The sequence below is a fragment of the Linepithema humile genome, chromosome 1 (genome assembly GCF_040581485.1).
Source record: "Linepithema humile isolate Giens D197 chromosome 1, Lhum_UNIL_v1.0, whole genome shotgun sequence".
NCBI lineage: Eukaryota > Metazoa > Arthropoda > Insecta > Hymenoptera > Formicidae > Linepithema > Linepithema humile.
The window spans coordinates 26,161,446-26,179,995 of record NC_090128.1 but is presented as its reverse complement, the minus strand read 5'-3'; the positions used below and the strand labels follow the sequence as shown (position 1 = coordinate 26,179,995).

The following is an 18,550-nucleotide window of genomic DNA, read 5'->3' as shown; positions in this document are numbered from 1 at the left end:
GTTAATCTGATAGTATGGTGCAGATTATTAAGACCTGACAATGAATAAAGTATCTATAATGCACGCTATCAGCAGGTACTTACCTATAATGCACGCTATCAGCAGGAATAAAAGGCGCATGTTATCAAAACTTCGTCATAATAAAATAATAATTATATAGCAACACGATATCTGGCGATAATGTTAATAGTAACAAATGCGAAAGTGTTGACGCATCGTTCTGCGTAAAATTTAATCTGTGAACACTTTTTGTCAGCAAACATGTCAGATTACGTCCTAATAAATAAACGACGAATTTTATTTCTATTAATTTTAAGACCTTAATATGTTTTTAATTATGTCGCGTTTATATAAAAACAATTTGCACTATATATTTTGTCATTGCAATAAAATTTAATAAAGGTAATCATTCAGTAACTATTGTACATATCAAATACATGCTTTGATATTTATCCAAAGATATTGAATGTTCGATACGATAAAATTTTTCCTAGCGTTTTAGAATCAAGAAGATCGAGTGGTCTCCATCGCAACACGAAACGTACTTCTGTCTGAATACAATCAATTCCTTTGTATTTAAAATTTGCTCCAGATAACAATAACTGAATTTGCTGACCGAAAGCTAGGTAGTAATTCATCGATCGAAATATCTGGTCAATCATATCAACTTGAGATTGAGTCATTAACAGAGTCTTCGTGATTGGGAAAGTTTAGAAAACGAAGTCTTCGATCGAGAAAATTTAGCTTGCGATGTCTTCGATATAGTTTCAAATCTATGTAAACTATTTCAAATTTCAATGACTTTCTTTTGTTCGTGATTATTGCTTACTGTTCTATTCTTAATTATGGTTGCTTAATTATTTTCAAGTTTTTCTTACTATTTTCGTCTCACGTTATTACCCGAGTCGAAATTTAGCGTCTCTTTTAATGCTCATACAGCCTATATGAACCTATTTTTACGGAATTAGAACCTAGAACTCCTCTTTTAAAACTTGATCTCCTATAATTTGATGTTGAAATACTACTTTAAACCTATAGAGCCTCACAAAATAGATTGTATTACTGCGAGAACTCCTCCATTAAACCTCGAACTTTTATCTAGTATATATATATATACTAGATAAATTCGACCTATAAAAGTTATTATAATGTTTAATTATAAAGAAAAATATTTAATTCGTTGCATTTCCAACTTTTATTAATATTGATACCTTTCCGTTTCCTTCTTCAAAATAGTGATATGATATCTGAAAAAGATTCAGCGCAAAAAAATTTTTTTAAATTAATTTTTTTATTAAATGTTAACTATTTTAGATGTACTCGTTAAAATTCAAATAAGAATGAAAAACTATACGAGCAATATGCATAATGTGGTTGTATTTTGATTATTGCTTTATTAAGTGATACAATATTATCAAACGTTTCAGTCTTAATTTGGACCTTTTTCTGTATAAATATTTCTGTCTGAACTTGTTTTAACGCATGTTAACTATACTTAATAATATACTCTTAACTATATGTATTACATATACTTAATAAATAATATTTAATTCAATAAATATTATGTAATGTTTTTAGTATCTTATTTTATATTTAATATCTTAATTTAATATTTTTAATATAATCACAAAGGTATATGGATTTTCAGCACTAGTTTTATGATATTATCAAGAAATTCTAATGATTGCAAAAATCTTCACAATAATAAAAAAAATTACTAACTATATAATTTTAATTGATGATAATTTTTAATAACAAAATTTTTAAAAATATTAGAAATTAATACTCAATAGTTGAATTTTGATATTATATTTTGATATTATCAAGAAATTTCTAATAATTACAAATTTTCAAAAGATAATAAAATTCAACTAAATGATTAATGATATTATTGATTAATGATATTTTTAAATTGTATGCTATTAAAAATTATCGTTAATCAAAATTATAGTTAGTATTTTTCTTTATTGTGAACATTTGCAATCATTAGAATTTCTTGATAATATCATAAAAGTAGTGCTGGCAAAAAGGAATCTATATATTTTCAGGGTCTAAAGCGGGTCAACGGAGGGTTTTAACTAAACCCTACTTTGAAGCTTTAGCAGGAAAAAAGGAAATTTCGGACATATTGTAGCGCCAAAGTAGGTGCTATTATATACATACGATACAATGCATAACATCTACTTTGACTCTCTTATGCCTACCTCAAAATAAAAGATTAAGGTTCAATATAGGTGCTAAATTTCGACTCGGGTATTCTAAGAAGAAATAGTAAGTGGAATAATTTGAGCAATTAGATAATAAATAAATGCATAGATTAATCTTCTTGCTCTCAAGAGTGCAGTAGGTTATCTGTTAATGAGAGATACGCGCAAGCATTAGTGTAAAGCGGATAAATCCCACAGCAATTTTAAAAACAATAGAGCGATAAAAATATGTAAATATTTAATTTTATGATTACAACACATGCGGATAAACCCGATTAATAGAACGATAATTAAATCTAAATATTTGTTTTTATTCTCGCATTACTTGTAACTCTTCGGAAGAGTGAAATTCTTAAAACAAAATAAACATGTTTACCCCTTTATCTATTTAATCACATTGTACGATTTGTTTATACAGTATGAAGCCCCTCAATGTACTTCCCCTTGATTTCCCAAAGACAAAATTAAGTAAAGTGGAAATTGATGCACAAATTAGATTATCGCGTTATTATATACGAATATGATTCATCATTGACGATGAAACGGTTCTTTCACTAAGCACACAATTGCTCTTGGGAGATTCCAGTCCGGGAATCCACAGTTCGAAACCGGATTGGCCGCTAAGGAGATTGGCAGAATTCAACTCGGCCACTTGGGAGTTCCCGGCTATACGTGCCTCCAAGCGGCACGACTCGTGACGTCGCACCGGCACACCGGTGTACTTGAATGACGTCTGAAGAAAATTTCCTCGCAGCATCGACAAGTCGGTGGATTATCATGAAACAAAAACTTGCCGCGGTCAGAAATTTCGTCCGTGTTTCCGAAATTATTGAAGAATCTCAATATGAAAAGAGCGGCGGTGCCGGTTGAAGGACGTTAAATATCAGATTGATAAATGTCAGGAAACTCCGAACGCCAAAGTCATTTCTTCCGCATTTCATCGAATTCATTTGTTTATACCAAAGGATATCGTCCTCGAATCTTTATGGCGATCGTTCCTCGCTGTTTTGAATCGTTGATCAGATCGCATCCAAACATGTGCCTCTTCGAGCACCGATTTAAATAACAAAGTTGTTTCTCCAAATAACTTTCCTCTTGATGTATTTGTTTTTAATCGACACGTATTTTTGTACGAAAAACCGTATCTGTCGCATCTGATCTCAAACGGTTAGTTAAAGAGCATCGAATTTCCGACGGATCTATCTAGCAGCTTCCGTTACACAACGCACGCGAATTCAATATTTTTCTATTTCCGTAAGTGCGATCGCGTACACATCGTGCCATTATGCAGTAAGAAGCAGGTTCTTAACGATGCCGGTGATTGTGCCGCCGCTATTAAATATTCATTACGATAATTCTTACGCGCCTACCAAACGCACCATTGTCGACGAATGTGCGACAAAGAGACCAGACTGCTCGCAGTCGTGCTTTTAGAAAGTCGTAAACGTAGTCGTCGCGCATACGTGACATTTTCTCTTGGAAGATCTTTCTCCAAACGGTCAGTCGGTTATACGCACGACCGCTCGCTCGATGCGTGCGTACGTGCGTACGCGCGCAAACCACTTGACGCACAGAAGTGATAATCGAGCGGAATTGGTGCCGAGGATCAGGCGAGACGCGCAAGATCGCACGCATAAGCGTCATAGCGAGGAACAAGTTTCGATGACGTCGATGCAAAATCTTTTTAATGTGTTGCGCAATTTATTTTGCGCAAAACTAGAGAAAAACGTCACGTAGATTGCGTGTTTATTTTGGTCTAATACGCAATAAAAAACTATTCGATTAGCTTCTATAAATTTGGGAGATAAATTGTCAAAATTTGATCCTCGATTTTCATGAAAGCACTGACGCGGAGTAAATGATAAAAGCATTTAATTTGTGGAATTGCGTGATATACAGTAGCAATTAATGAAATGTACTCAGCAGGATTCTTCGAAATAACTTTTGTTTTTGATAAGTACTGTAAGGGTGGAAAGAATTAAATTAGGTTTATTTGAGTATATATAGATAATTAACACGAGCTAGGAATTAGTCCATTTCGCTTATTTTCAAAAAGACTCATGCAGTATTTATAAAAACGGTAAATCACCGAAAAATGACCGAAAGTGAAAAATCACAAATATCACAAAATATTAGTTATTATTAAAAAATATTAATAATTGTTATAATTATTTGCTTCCTATAATTGTTATTGTTATACGTGTGAAATACAAATTTATTATGCAAGTATTGTTTCTATTATATATTATCCTATTTTTATAAATATGTAAAAATATATTAAAACAATTCAACTAAAATGTTCTAATCAAAATTATGGATCGTTAATAATCCCTTTAATATAAATTTCACGATTTAGTACAGTACTTTGCTTCAGAGTTTAAAGAAAACAATAATTTCGGTGAGTACATTTCATTGACCGCTACTGCGTACAGTTATAATGTGCGTAGAAATCAAAGATCACGCCAAAGTTCACTAATTTGATCTAAATTATATAGTTCAAAGTCTCGAGAAAGTTTCCGGAAGTTACGGAAAGTCCGGGAATTTTCCCGAAATTTTCCGGGAACTTTCCCGGGGCTTCGAGCTATAATCTAAATTATAATGCACTGACAAGAATAGACAGGCACAGATGCATGATTATTTGCAAAACTGAATTGGATATCGATATTTCGCGCAACGCAAGAATATTTAAATATTGCTCTTACTTTAATCATTTATACCCGTCAATATTTCTTATACTAATTGTATATTCTTATTGATTTTCTTAAATGTGTCTTCTTCTAAATGATCGAAATGTCTATTCGCTTCGCATTTTGAGCCCAAGCTATAAATACAGTCTAGAAAACGATATTGATAATTTGATCGTTCATCCCAAAGTAAGATCTGCAGTTTCTTTATTATGTCGTGTGTAAATTTTATTATCTTATGTTAGATATTTATGATTTACTATAGAGAAAAATTTAATCTGCATAAAGTAATAAATTTTTTTGCAAATTTGCCAGAACTGTTATCGCGCAGCTTCTTTATTGCCTGATAACGGGACGTTCTGCGCGCCCAGCCGGCCCAATGAGAGAGGCGCGATGCAATCCCGCGGGAATCCGGTACGAATTACGAAAATGTCAGTAACGAGGCGTGGAATCACCTCGTGGTTGTCGTGGTCTTCGTCAATGACAGCTACGCCGGCGACGTCAGCAGCGACGGCGGCGGCGGCAGCGGAGGCGGCAGCGGCGGTGGCTGTGACGGTGACGGCGGTGGTGGTAACGACGGCTGCTGCCGATGGACCACCCGAAACGACGATAGGGTGGGGGCACCCCTGACCCCGGCATTAGCAGGCGGTGAAGGGAGGCAACGGCGGCGTTTATATGCGGCGGCAATGCGCCCTGTGGACGCATTCGCTCGTACGCTCCGTACAAAGCGGACTTAAGTAGTAGAGGCTCGTTATCGCCGCCGCCGTCCTCTTCGTTTATTGTAGTCGAACCGTAGCAGCCAGACGGATCGAGGCTGAAGAGGACGCAACCGGACGTTTCCATCGGAATATTAAAATCAGAAAGCGCGCGGATCAACGGGGTATTCATTCGTGTAATTTCTCTCGCAAACGGCAGTGAAGAGCTCACATCTTACTGCGTTGTCTACGAAGTGACCGCTATCAGGCCGAAAATCGACGTTTGAAAGATCGATCGTCGGAGACAAAAAATCGCTGAAATTAATCGCGAGCAGAGCAGTCTATCAGAAAAAAGGAGTAATAGACAAGATATGATGGCAGTCGCAGCCGCACAGAAGAACCGCGAAATGTTCGCAATCAAAAAGTCTTACAGCATCGAGGTAAGTTTTGTTTAATTAATGTTACCTAAATTCAGTGAAAATCATTTCTAAAATATTAGAAAATTTAAAACATTGTAAAAGCTGAAAGAATGCTGAAAGCATCAATTTATAAGTTTAAATTTAAAAATACAGATAAATATAGAAAAAATACAGAAATAGCTAGCGCTAGTTCAATAAAATTACGTAGAAAAACATTTTGATAAAAAATATTTTGACTTGTACATTTATATTTTTTAACTGAAAAATATTTGTTTGATTGATTTGACGCTTACAATATCTTTGTGAAAAAATTTTTATATCTGCTACTGTCAAAATAATCCATTTTTGTATTCGTATACATATTGACAATAGCAACAGGTTCAATCGAAAGGACCTTAGTACAACCAGGCGCGGAAGTTCAGTCGTTCGTTTAAATCACTGGTACATATATACAAATGTCCCCGACTGAAAATATTATCTCTCAGTTTTTTAATAAAAGAATTCTTATCGCGTTATAATAACAGTACATTATTTCTCATTCAATTACGTGCAATTTGATTATCGAGAAATGAGTGTCTGTTGATTGTTACCACACGCGTTAATTATACAATTTCTATACATATAGCGAGTGTTTGCTCTTGTAGTTAGATTCTCGAGATTTTTTTTTTTTTTACTAACGGTACATTTGTGAAATGGGTGAAAACAATTGCATCAGAAAATTACTCAATGTGTGTCGGTTTCGCTCTTTCTCAATTTTAATAACTGATGATCAACATAAGTGAAATTCTCGTAGGCCCGGCGAAACGGAAAGGGAAGTCTTGCGCAGAGAAAGTGCATACACTCCATTATCATTCTGTTTGCGTAATGTTAATGACCTTGTCAACGACAATGACAATATTAATGAGATGAATATTTATTCAATTGCCGTGATTACGTTCGACTTTAATAATAGAAAACTGCGATGTTTAATTTTAATAATAAAAAGTGATACAAAATTAACAATTTCAAGTTATATTTATAAAATCTAGAAGAACTTGTGTTAAATAATTTACATAAATTTACATATTTTATGTAAATTTTTATCTAAATATTTTAATATAAAATATACAATATTTCAATTGTATTACTAAAATAATCAATAAATAAAAATTAGAATTGTTGCAAATCTTTCAAAGAATCAAGATTTATTTTATTCCGATTAAAATATCGCGTGAAGAAAATGCTGTAATAAGAAACACGAAGACGTAATCACAGCTGCATTAATATCTCGATGAATTCCGTTCAATGACCAGTTCGTATGCATAAATTTGCATAAGTTCGAGTATCGCCAGCTAGACAGCTGACGCAAGACCTCTATGCACTTAGCGAGCGCGAAAAGTTCAATTTGTCGGAGAGGCATCAACGAGACCAACAAGATTATACAAGGAAGTAGCCGGCCTCGAATCAGCTGTTTTCGACTACAGGAAACCGCCGGGCCTGGGAGAAACCGGCGATTCTCTCGAGCCGGCGTAAATTTACTTTCCTGTCATCTGAAACTTGCCGAAAGAACAAATAGCAGTTTTCCTTTTTGCGTTGCATTCTTTCTTCAAACGTTGCGCAAATTGCAAAGTTATTTTCACATTCTTTTTCTCGCGAATGTTTACCCTTTTGCAGAATTATAAAATCACATTTGCACAGTTTTCACTGTGCGGTTTGTAATAAACAACTGCAAATAATTTGTAATTAATCGGTTGTCTTTACACAGCCATTCCTAAGTATGTAATATTAGTCGTAGCCGGCACAATGACATGTAAGAAAATATTTTTTTAATGTCATGCATATATCTTCTGTATATCGTCTGTACGATAAACGTACGTTTAGTCTGCCGATTACAAAACTCACAAGGTTAGTCTCGTCTTCCCTAATAACATTTCTCCTTAAGATTGCATATTAACGGATTTCAATCAATGGTTTTTACGAGGTTGCCGCGTTTTTCTCTCCTTTTTTCATCGCGTATCTAACGCATCGTCGAATCGTCTAACAATACGTATGACGATCGCAAGGTTAATTCTGTTTCTACACGTTTTTAGCGAATCCACGTGACAATTCGTATTTGATGTTTTTATGAGCTTATTCATTTTTTCTCTCATCCGGGTATCTGTAACGATGATACAGAATTTCTCGATCGCGTAAGAATCATAATCGGCGAGATCGATATCTCATTTCTCACGCGATAGTGCATTTATTTCTTTAATGACAGCGTTAAAGATATATCGTAATCGCCACTTCTATCTTTTGCACACTCGCCGCGACTTTCCGGAACGATCGAGATTTACAGACACGAAGTATCTCTTGCGCGAATGACTTATAAATTGCTGATGTTTGTCTGGAAATCGAATGCTAATCGTAGACTCACAGAGTTTTCTCAGAACATTGCATTTTTTATTCATGCATAATTCAATGCGATATTGTGCGCACAAAGTACCGTTACCGCGAGTGATCTAAGAATATTAATATTTTTAAGCTGCGTAACGTTAAGATTAACACTTTAGCGAATTTAGACTTGTGTGTCTATTTTTTTAAAATACACTCGGACTTCCTGTAAGTGTAAATGGCATAATTTGTCATTGCATGTAATACATTATTTTATTCCTCCCAAAACGATTAAATATATTTATTCATATAATTTGTTATATCTAATATTATTTATATTTTTTGTTAAAGCAATTTTTTTAAATAATCTAAATTGTTTTAGTTTTACACTCTATTAAAGCATCGGTCGATAAAATCTGGCGATTTCAATTCCCACGAGCTATGTCTTTCTGTTCTGTCTCGAACAGTAAACTGCAGAATCAAACGCACGAATTTAAGTTTTGATTTATAATTAATTGCATTTTTTCACTTAAGTTAAATACATTAAGTATGATTTTTATTTACTGACGATTACAATGAATATGACTCACTCAAACGGAACTCGAGCGTGCGCCGGCTCACGCCGGATCTAGATACTGGATTGGATCCAGAATCGGTTATACGCGATTGATAATTATCGTGTAGCACACAGGGTGAAAAGTGAATCGACCTTGAATAAAATTCCAACGATCGTGTCACCAATGCAGATATTATTTCGCGTTTTTGTCATGTCAGTCAATTTAAATAGTTTATATACATTTTTTAATAAAAATTAATTTATGTTAAATAATTAACGTATGTTAAATAATTTAACACAAATTAATTTAATTTTAAAAAATGATAATAAAGTTTGTGTATCATTTTATCATAAAAAATTAATTTTTTATATTCTAATATCGGGGACCATGCACACGATTATGAGCTTTTTTCGAAAGCCAACTTTGTTTTAAAAACATCCCTTTATGCGATCGCTTGCTTAAACTCTGTTTACTGAGTAACATTAAAACGACCAGTAAGTTTCTTCGTAAGTTTATTTCATATTTTGTGCGATATCTATATAGTAACATCCTCTCGATATTATGATTGTTGATTAACTGGATATTTAACAGGATTATGTCGTCGCCGTTGCAAAATCAATCTTCGGCCTCGGCTCTCGCGCATGATAAATATGAATATATTATAAATATGAGAACAGAGTGATTGTAGAGCAATCAAGAGAAAAAGAAAGAGAGACAGAGAGAGAGAGAGAGAGAGAGAGAGAGAGTCCTTGAACGTTGCAACCGTTATTTGCCTTCGGAGGCTCGTTGCACACACATTCGTTGAATTCGCGACTCTCCTTTGACATATGCGACTCGCGTGCTAATGTGCATGCGTGTGCATCTAACGCGAGTTCGATGATAATCGCTCTATTTAAACGCCCGCTGTGTCACCCGGATTGAGATAAGCGACTCTATTTCTCTCTCTCTTTTTCTCAAGATAAGAAAAATTATTTGAAATTTGTGTATGCCGCACATTATATACTTCAGCATTTGATCTTGCAATCGCAATTTTACAAATTTCTTGTTCGATTGGTAATCATGTTTTTGCACTGCTTAGAAAAATTTCCTATTTTTACTCACGTTACTTCGTTCCTTTGTTCCTCTACGTAAAAATTTCTAACTATCAAACATAAAAAAAGAAACGCTCAGAGATCATGAATATTTTCGAATCGTAAATAATAAAAAACTGCAAATTCAGCTTTTATTATTGCAGAATACATTAGCGGTAATCAATCAGTAGTCAGATCCGCTTGAATTGTTGAGCAGTAGCGGGCGTAACGAGCTAAGTTATGCGAGCGTAATTTTAATGCTGGATTAACGATCAACCTTGGATATGTTATCCACGGAGGCATTATGCCGTTATTAACATCGTAATTGCTTGACATTCGCTACGCGTTGGAAACGCTTATTCATAATAGCCAAGTGGGATAAGTGGGAACGATAAATTGAAACGATCAAAAAGCCGCCCGATGCAATGTCAATTCGGAACAAGCATCCCAATTTGATTAAACATCAATCGCGATAATCCAATTATTTATTACGCAATTAAATCGGAGTAGTGCGCAATTTTTCAATAATTTAATTAAAATTTTATATCACGCGTAAAAGAATTTTTTAGAAAATTACTAAAAAGTTTTTTAGAATTAATTAAATGCTGAAAAAAACAAGAACGTCACGAATGAGCGCACGAGCAAAATCGTCGCGATCGAAGGAGAGAGAAAGAGATCCTGTTCGTCTTCGAATGCGATTCCTCCTTTTTTGCAACGGATAATTACTCGACTTGCTGATTCGAGGTCGTTTCTTCTGCATCTTCGGTCGCGCGCTCGTGCGATACCACAAGGTCGGAAACAACATTCCTATGGTACCTGCCGTTTGCTTGATTGGACATTCGTATCATTTATTTGCCATCAGTTATCATCACATCGGATTTTCATTCTTTTATCTTCTTGAATGGCTCTCGCTTTCGTCTCGTACTTCAATCAACTGATCGACAAATATTTGCATATGTTCGTCACTTTTGCGCACGACATTTACGATTCACGCGAGTAGCAGACAACTTTGGATAGTTTTACGATGGAATTAATTAATTCGTTTTTATCGATTGATCGAAACGAGATTTGTCACACATTCGCCATTCCTTCGATGTATTATCATCTCGTGTCGCAATTTCTTGGCGTAGTCATCGCTCATCTATTCCGTCGGCGAAGTTCTTGGCCCACTTCGCGACGCGTGTTGTTAAGGGATTGCTAAATGCCTTTTTTCTAAACTGTGTCAATCAGCTACTTTGCTGGAAAATGCAACTGGGTCCCCGACACAGTGCGGTGGAGCGAGAGACAGGAATTTGAATAATCGGTGGCAGATATCTGTCCATCTTCGCTAAGATAGCTATTTTCATATTTGTCTTCAAAATATTTGTATTCAAATTCTTTGTTTGCCAATAAGATATCAATTTTAAATAAAAAAATTAATTTTTCATAACTAAAAATTTTTAGTTAAATCACGAATTAAATGGCCATTACTTGCAAAATGTACATTATTTATTAATAATGTAATATATTAATTAGGTGACAAGTAAAATTTATGCGTTACTTTCTTCTGAAAACTGCTGAGAGACAGTCAAGCTGCCTTGTGTCTTTACTCTCTGTCGGAATTCATTCATTTCCGATCCTTCAATGACAGCAGGACGGATGTCGCGGAAATTCATTTCCGTGTCTTTTGTTCGTTATCCGATTTAGGTTCGATCGAGCCGACGGGTTAGATTTCCGTTTCGTTTCATGCCAAAGGTGGTCATAGATAGAAGCCGGAACCCGGTTAGTTAAGACGGGAGGACGTCCGTCCTTTAAAGTTCTAAAGTCAAATCTGTAATTGCTTGCGCGGGAATAGTAAAATACGTGAATGCGACAAAACAAACAGCTAATTATCAATAAAATTTTAAATTTTAATTGTACGGAAACAATCTGAATATACTACCCTCATTACTTTCATCATTTAATTTTATAAATTTATTTATTTTTTCAGAATGGGTATCCTGCACGACGACGTTCTCTCGTAGACGATGCCCGTTTTGAGACATTGGTCGTCAAGCAGACGAAGCAAAGTGTACTCGAGGAAGCTCGACAACGTGCGAATGGTGAGTTTTGTGAATATCCTTTAGCATGATCAATTTTTTTATATAAAGTTTCCATTATCGTGTCAGTATATTCGTTTGATGTATATGTGTAAAAAAGAAATAGAAAATTATTTTTATATTCAATATTTGCACGATTTAAAAAATTATGATGGTTATGTCAACGCTCTTGTATTAGAAGTATATGCATGTTTAAAGATTTAAAGATTGATGTAATAATTCTCATGAGTAAAGCGAGATTTTATTAACGTGACTCGTACAAGAATAGCACGTATAGCGAAGCAATAAATGTGCACGTGATGTTAATGTCGCATGACATGTTTCTTTGTTATCGGACAGACACGAACGTCGATCAGACAATCACGTGTACTCAGGAGCAACAGGGACAGGAGTTTTATGTTGATGTTTCATCAAGTGACGATGAACAGGTGGAATCGTTAGTTTGCGCAGCGAAGAAGGAAGGTTTGTACTACATAGATGTTGTATAATTCGTAATTCATTAGATAACTAGAGCGTGAGATGCATTTCCCCAAGATATTATTTCATTGATTGTCAACATGATAATTTTATCTCAATGCTCGGCATATTTCGGTCGATTTTCCTAATCCACTTTAAAATGGCTGATTCAATCACAAGAAATACGAGCAACGTGGCAATGTTTCTATAAAAAAGATCTACGATATTTATCGTAATTTGCAATTAAACGACGTCCCTCGAAAGAGATGCATCTACCGTCAATCTAAGAGCGCGTTTCTTCCCATAAATGTTGCATATAGCATGAGCACGAATCCACTTGTAATTTACAGAAGCGAAAGCAGAGTCGTCGGACAGCGACGCGAAACCGGATGACGACGACGATGACGGTAAGTTCGTTTTCTGTATGCCCGAATCATAATTAGTTGCTACTCTCGTGTTACGAAATTTGTCGAAATACAAGTAGATGAAGAAAAAATAGGGGCGAAAAGAAGACAAGCGCGCATGGTGCACGTTGGAAGGCTAAAACGGACGGTAAATGGACGGTGAAACGACGGCTATTGTCGACGGCATACGGTCGACTGGGGCGAGTGTCGGCTCGACACTCAAGCTGAATTACGAGATCTTTGCTTCTCTTTCTAACTCGCCTCCGCGTTATGAAGTCGCTTTGTGCATTTAGAATCGTATTACCGGAGCCCAGCCTTTCTCGAGATCCCACAAGCGACCCCGCGTGGCTGCAGTAAAATATATAACACGGTTATTCCTTTTCGCGTCGCCTTCCATCTCGCCGGCACGTCCGTGCTCGTGACAATAACGGCTACTTTACTACTTTTCCGCTCCCGCGACCTAGACGGCGCTACCACTGACACGACCGCAAGGCGCTACGCGGAAATGGACTTTGAATTGCCCGATTATTATCCGTCCGTGGAAGTCACTTAAGGCACTCGCGAGAGGTTACGCCCGAAAAGAGTTCCAGAGAAAGTTTTACGATAGAACTCGCGCGACTGGGTGCTTTTTCCATTTTACGTATCATCCAAAGTGCCCATGGTTTCTCAAATGTCGCATATTACGTAAAACGATGTCGTTCGTAGTGAAAATCTTTTAGAAAAATTCTCCAAAACGATTAGTTGATAAATAATTCGAGTTAATCGAAAAAAATATCATCAATGTAGTCATCGAAACTAGACGACGTATAATTTTTCGCAGATGCCGGACTAACCGAGGAGGAAGTTGTGCTCGCGAAAACTATAGCCGAGACTTCAGAGGGCGAGTACAATGTGCAGAAAGCGGCGTTGGTATTGCGACTGCGAGAGGGCATTGGCTCTCTAGGCAGAATCCTGAAAACTATCGAGAATTTCAAGGGCGTGATCACGCATGTCGAGTCGCGACCCTCCAAGAAGGAGGGTCTGCAGTTCGAAGTGCTGGTCAAGGTTGATATGAACAGGCAAAGTTTGCTACAACTGATTAGAAATCTGCGACAAAGTTCGGCCTTGGACGGCGTGACTCTGCTTGCCGACAACTCCGTCAGCATCAAAGATCCCTGGTTTCCCCGTCACGCGTCCGACCTCGACAATTGCAACCATCTGATGACTAAGTACGAACCGGATCTCGACATGAACCACCCGGGTTTCGCCGACAAGGAGTATCGCGCTCGCCGTAAGGTCATTGCCGAAATCGCATTCGCCTACAAATACGGCGATCCGATACCGAGCATTCCTTATATCGAGACGGAGAACGATACTTGGTCGCGCGTTTTCAACACCGTGCTGGATCTGGTTCCAAAGCACGCGTGCGTGGAATATCAGAGAGTCTTCAAGAAGTTGCAGGAGGAGAGGATCTTCGAATCTCATTGTATACCGCAATTGCAAGAGGTCAGCGATTTTCTGAAGAGGAGCACTGGATTCACCCTGCGACCGGCCGCCGGTCTCTTAACGGCGCGGGACTTCCTGTCTAGCCTTGCGTTCAGAGTATTCCAGAGTACCCAATACGTTCGCCACGTTAACAGCCCGTATCATACTCCCGAACCGTAAGTGCTTTGAACTTTTTTCTTCCATAAGCATTCCACATTTATTTTTATTTAAAATTGAATAGCCCTTTTATTCAAAAATTTTCTAAAAATTATTTGTCCGATGTTATTTAATACTATTTAAATAATGAGAATTAAAGTCGAATACACACATAAAATACGTGCCATTTTAATTAACTCGTATCATAGAGTAAGCAAGTTAATATTAGAACATATTGATGAGACTTGACAAAGTACATATAAGGCACAAAGCTTCGACGCACCTTGAAAAATCGCGCATTGTAAAGGTCGCCCCGGGTCCGCGTCACGGCTGGCCCTCGTGTCAAACTACAAGGCAATCGATATTGCGTTATGACGAGAGTCTGCACCCGGTACACAGAGAACGATGATAATAGAATTACCGCGCCTCTCTAAGCTCGTAATGGAACTCTAATTGGCTTTTAACGACGCGATGGCGTTGATAACTCAGTTCCGCAGTTGCGAACTCGTTTCTCCGCGTAGCGAGCCGCGCCACAGTCCGATTTCCCGCTGATAGCTCCACAGATTGTAAGAATAGAGAGAGAGAGAGAGAGAGAGAGAGAGAGAGAGAGAGAGAGAGAGAGAGAGAGAGAGAGAGAGAGAGAGAGAGAGAGAGAGAGAGAGAGAGAGAGAGAGAGAGAGAGAGAGAGAGAGAGAGAGAGAGAGAGAGAGAGAGAGAGAGAGAGAGAGAGAGAGAGAGAGAGAGAGAGAGAGAGAGAGAGAGAGAGAGAGAGAGAGAGAGAGAGAGAGAGAGAGAGAGAGAGAGAGAGAGAGAGAGAGAGAGAGAGAGAGAGAGAGAGAGAGAGAGAGAGAGAGAGAGAGAGAGAGAGAGAGAGAGAGAGAGAGAGAGAGAGAGAGAGAGAGAGAGAGAGAGAGAGAGAGAGAGAGAGAGAGAGAGAGAGAGAGAGAGAGAGAGAGAGAGAGAGAGAGAGAGAGAGAGAGAGAGAGAGAGAGAGAGAGAGAGAGAGAGAGAGAGAGAGAGAGAGAGAGAGAGAGAGAGAGAGAGAGAGAGAGAGAGAGAGAGAGAGAGAGAGAGAGAGAGAGAGAGAGAGAGAGAGAGAGAGAGAGAGAGAGAGAGAGAGAGAGAGAGAGAGAGAGAGAGAGAGAGAGAGAGAGAGAGAGAGAGAGAGAGAGAGAGAGAGAGAGAGAGAGAGAGAGAGAGAGAGAGAGAGAGAGAGAGAGAGAGAGAGAGAGAGAGAGAGAGAGAGAGAGAGAGAGAGAGAGAGAGAGAGAGAGAGAGAGAGAGAGAGAGAGAGAGAGAGAGAGAGAGAGAGAGAGAGAGAGAGAGAGAGAGAGAGAGAGAGAGAGAGAGAGAGAGAGAGAGAGAGAGAGAGAGAGAGAGAGAGAGAGAGAGAGAGAGAGAGAGAGAGAGAGAGAGAGAGAGAGAGAGAGAGAGAGAGAGAGAGAGAGAGAGAGAGAGAGAGAGAGAGAGAGAGAGAGAGAGAGAGAGAGAGAGAGAGAGAGAGAGAGAGAGAGTGACTCCTTGAGATTTAATTTAATCAGCACTATTCATCTGACAATGCATTTTGAAGACCTTAGCACGTCCGACTTGTTGAATATAATTGTAAAATATTATAGCTGATTTCAATTAAATATTGCAACAAATTGTATTAAAAATTAAGTTAAAAACTCTTGCATTCAGAATTGACACAAGTATTAAATTAGCACCGTCGCGTCAAGTTCGTTTTGTTTCTATTTGCAGAGACTGCATCCATGAGCTTTTGGGTCACATGCCGCTTTTGGCCGATCCTAGTTTCGCTCAATTCTCTCAAGAAATCGGTTTGGCGTCCCTCGGCGCTTCAGATGAGGAAATTGAGAAGCTATCGACCATCTATTGGTTCACGATCGAGTTCGGTCTTTGTAAAGAAGGTTCCGAAGTCAAGGCTTACGGTGCTGGCTTGTTATCGGCTTACGGCGAACTCTTGCACGCATTGAGCGATAAGTGTGAGCATCGGCCTTTCGATCCGTCAACTACTGCTCTTCAGAAATATCAAGATCAAGACTATCAGCCGATATATTACGTGGCAGAGAGCTTCGAAGATGCTAAGGAGAAATTCCGTCGCTGGGTAAGATACTATTTTCATCATGCGTTCGAGTGAATGTTTAGAATTAATCCGTGAAATAAAATTCGATCTATTTTCTGGAATTTTTTAAGATTTTTCAATTGCTACAATGCGCTTATTCACACAAGTCCAAAAATAATAGTATTAACTGATAATCTCTTTTCGATATTCTTGATCGTCAAAAGTTTTTTTCAATCGTTATCTTTTGTAATAATCGTGCTTAATCACAAGCTTAATTACAAATTTTGATTTCTCTCGCAGGTGGCTACCATGAGCCGACCATTCGAGGTTAGGTACAATCCTCATACGCAGCGTGTCGAGGTCCTTGACAGCGTCGATAGGCTGGAGGGTCTGATATCTCAGCTTAATACCGAGATGACCCATCTCACGAATGCCGTCAACAAAATGAAGGCGAAACACTTCGCATAAAAATGAGAACTTCTGCGCATTCGTTATACCAATTCAGTTATTCCTCTCGCGAATCATCGAACCCCGAAGCATCGGTCCTGTGCTTTAGCCAACTAAATCTCTTGAACTCTTTGACGACAATAATCTTCGACAATTTGCCAAATATAATAGCTAACAGTAGGTAGCTATAAATCGCGTGATCGCCATAAAACTTAATGAGTTTTTTAATGTTTTAAAAATGTGTTAGCTAAAGATCGATGGTTTTAAAAAAAACTGCAGATTATCGCGAAAGATATTAGTTTTAAATGTGAAACATCTTTGTCTGCGAGGCTTTAGCTTCCAGGTTCGATGGAGTTCATCACTTGCTCATCGTCATCTTTCTCATCACGCGCATCAACTCGTCTCTCACTCCATGTATAAAGTCGTTCATTTACTTTATTATACGCGTGCACGCGCACCGTTTACGGATAAAGAGCCTATTTTTTCAACGTTATGTTTTTGCTTAGCAAGACGACTTAATTGAATAATATATCATTTACGGATGAGGCAATTCATGACAGCCCAATCTCTTGCCCTCGAGTATTTTTTAAGAGGTGTTAAATAAACGGAAATAAACGTATCAGGAAGGTCATCTTGGTATAAATAAGTAATAACTTTCTTGCTAATGGCTGCACGTACATGCGTATGATATTCACATTATAATTATATTATTATTAATTATTATTATTATCCTTTCCGTTCTATTCTATTACATAATATTGTATTGTTACGTTAGCACGTTACATTCATGATATTATTACGCATAAATTTAATCCAACAGACACTGGCATCTGCCCCGATATTTCGTAGTGCAATCTATGTTTAGCAAAAATTGTAACGCGAGATGGTTATCTTTAAGAATTAACGTAGTCTTAAAACTCATAGAACTCGCGGGATTGATTCCTCGTCGCGATAGAATTTTTTGTTCGGGCGCGAGCGTACAGTATTCTTTTCTTTCGCGAATCAGTTGATATACACAGCGACTGTATTCGTTGGGCAATCTTTCCAGACTAACTGATAAGAACGATCGTTCAGCGAGTGTTCTCGCCGAATTGTCACGCTTAATTTAGAATTTACGTGCATCAAATTAAACAGTATTTCGTAAAGAATATCTTTAAGTCGTGTTCTTACTTAGGTAGTCTGCAACTAGGCATCTATGTCATTTCTTCCAAAAGTTCTTCCGGAAGTCACAATGTTGCTTTAGAAAGACATTATTTAGCGAGTAGTGGCAGTCCTCCCTGCTTGTGCACGCTGTGCTATCTTCGTCGTACCGACTCGCATGAGAAATCCATCTCGTGCGTGTGCGGGCGCGTAACCCACCCTTGTTAGATCGTAGTGAATGCGAATGACATGTTTCCTTTGTATTATATTGTAAAGTACTCAGAGCATAATAAAAAATTAAGATATGAATCTTATACGTTATTATTTCTTTGCGCAATCCTTCCTTATGATGTAATTAT

The 18,550-nt window shown here is 37.5% G+C and overlaps 1 protein-coding gene across 1 annotated transcript; it reads left to right on the top strand.

Annotated features, from left to right (window-relative positions):
• The first annotated feature begins 5,583 nt into the window (after positions 1 to 5,583).
• On the top strand, positions 5,584 to 18,505 carry ple (tyrosine hydroxylase ple). Its single transcript, XM_012377105.2, has 7 exons — positions 5,584 to 6,026; positions 11,954 to 12,065; positions 12,402 to 12,524; positions 12,869 to 12,925; positions 13,743 to 14,562; positions 16,283 to 16,646; positions 16,905 to 18,505. Exons 1-7 carry the CDS (start codon positions 5,958 to 5,960, stop codon positions 17,070 to 17,072), a joined length of 1,713 nt encoding a protein of 570 aa, XP_012232528.1. The 5' UTR covers positions 5,584 to 5,957; the 3' UTR covers positions 17,073 to 18,505.
• The last annotated feature ends 45 nt before the right edge of the window (positions 18,506 to 18,550 follow it).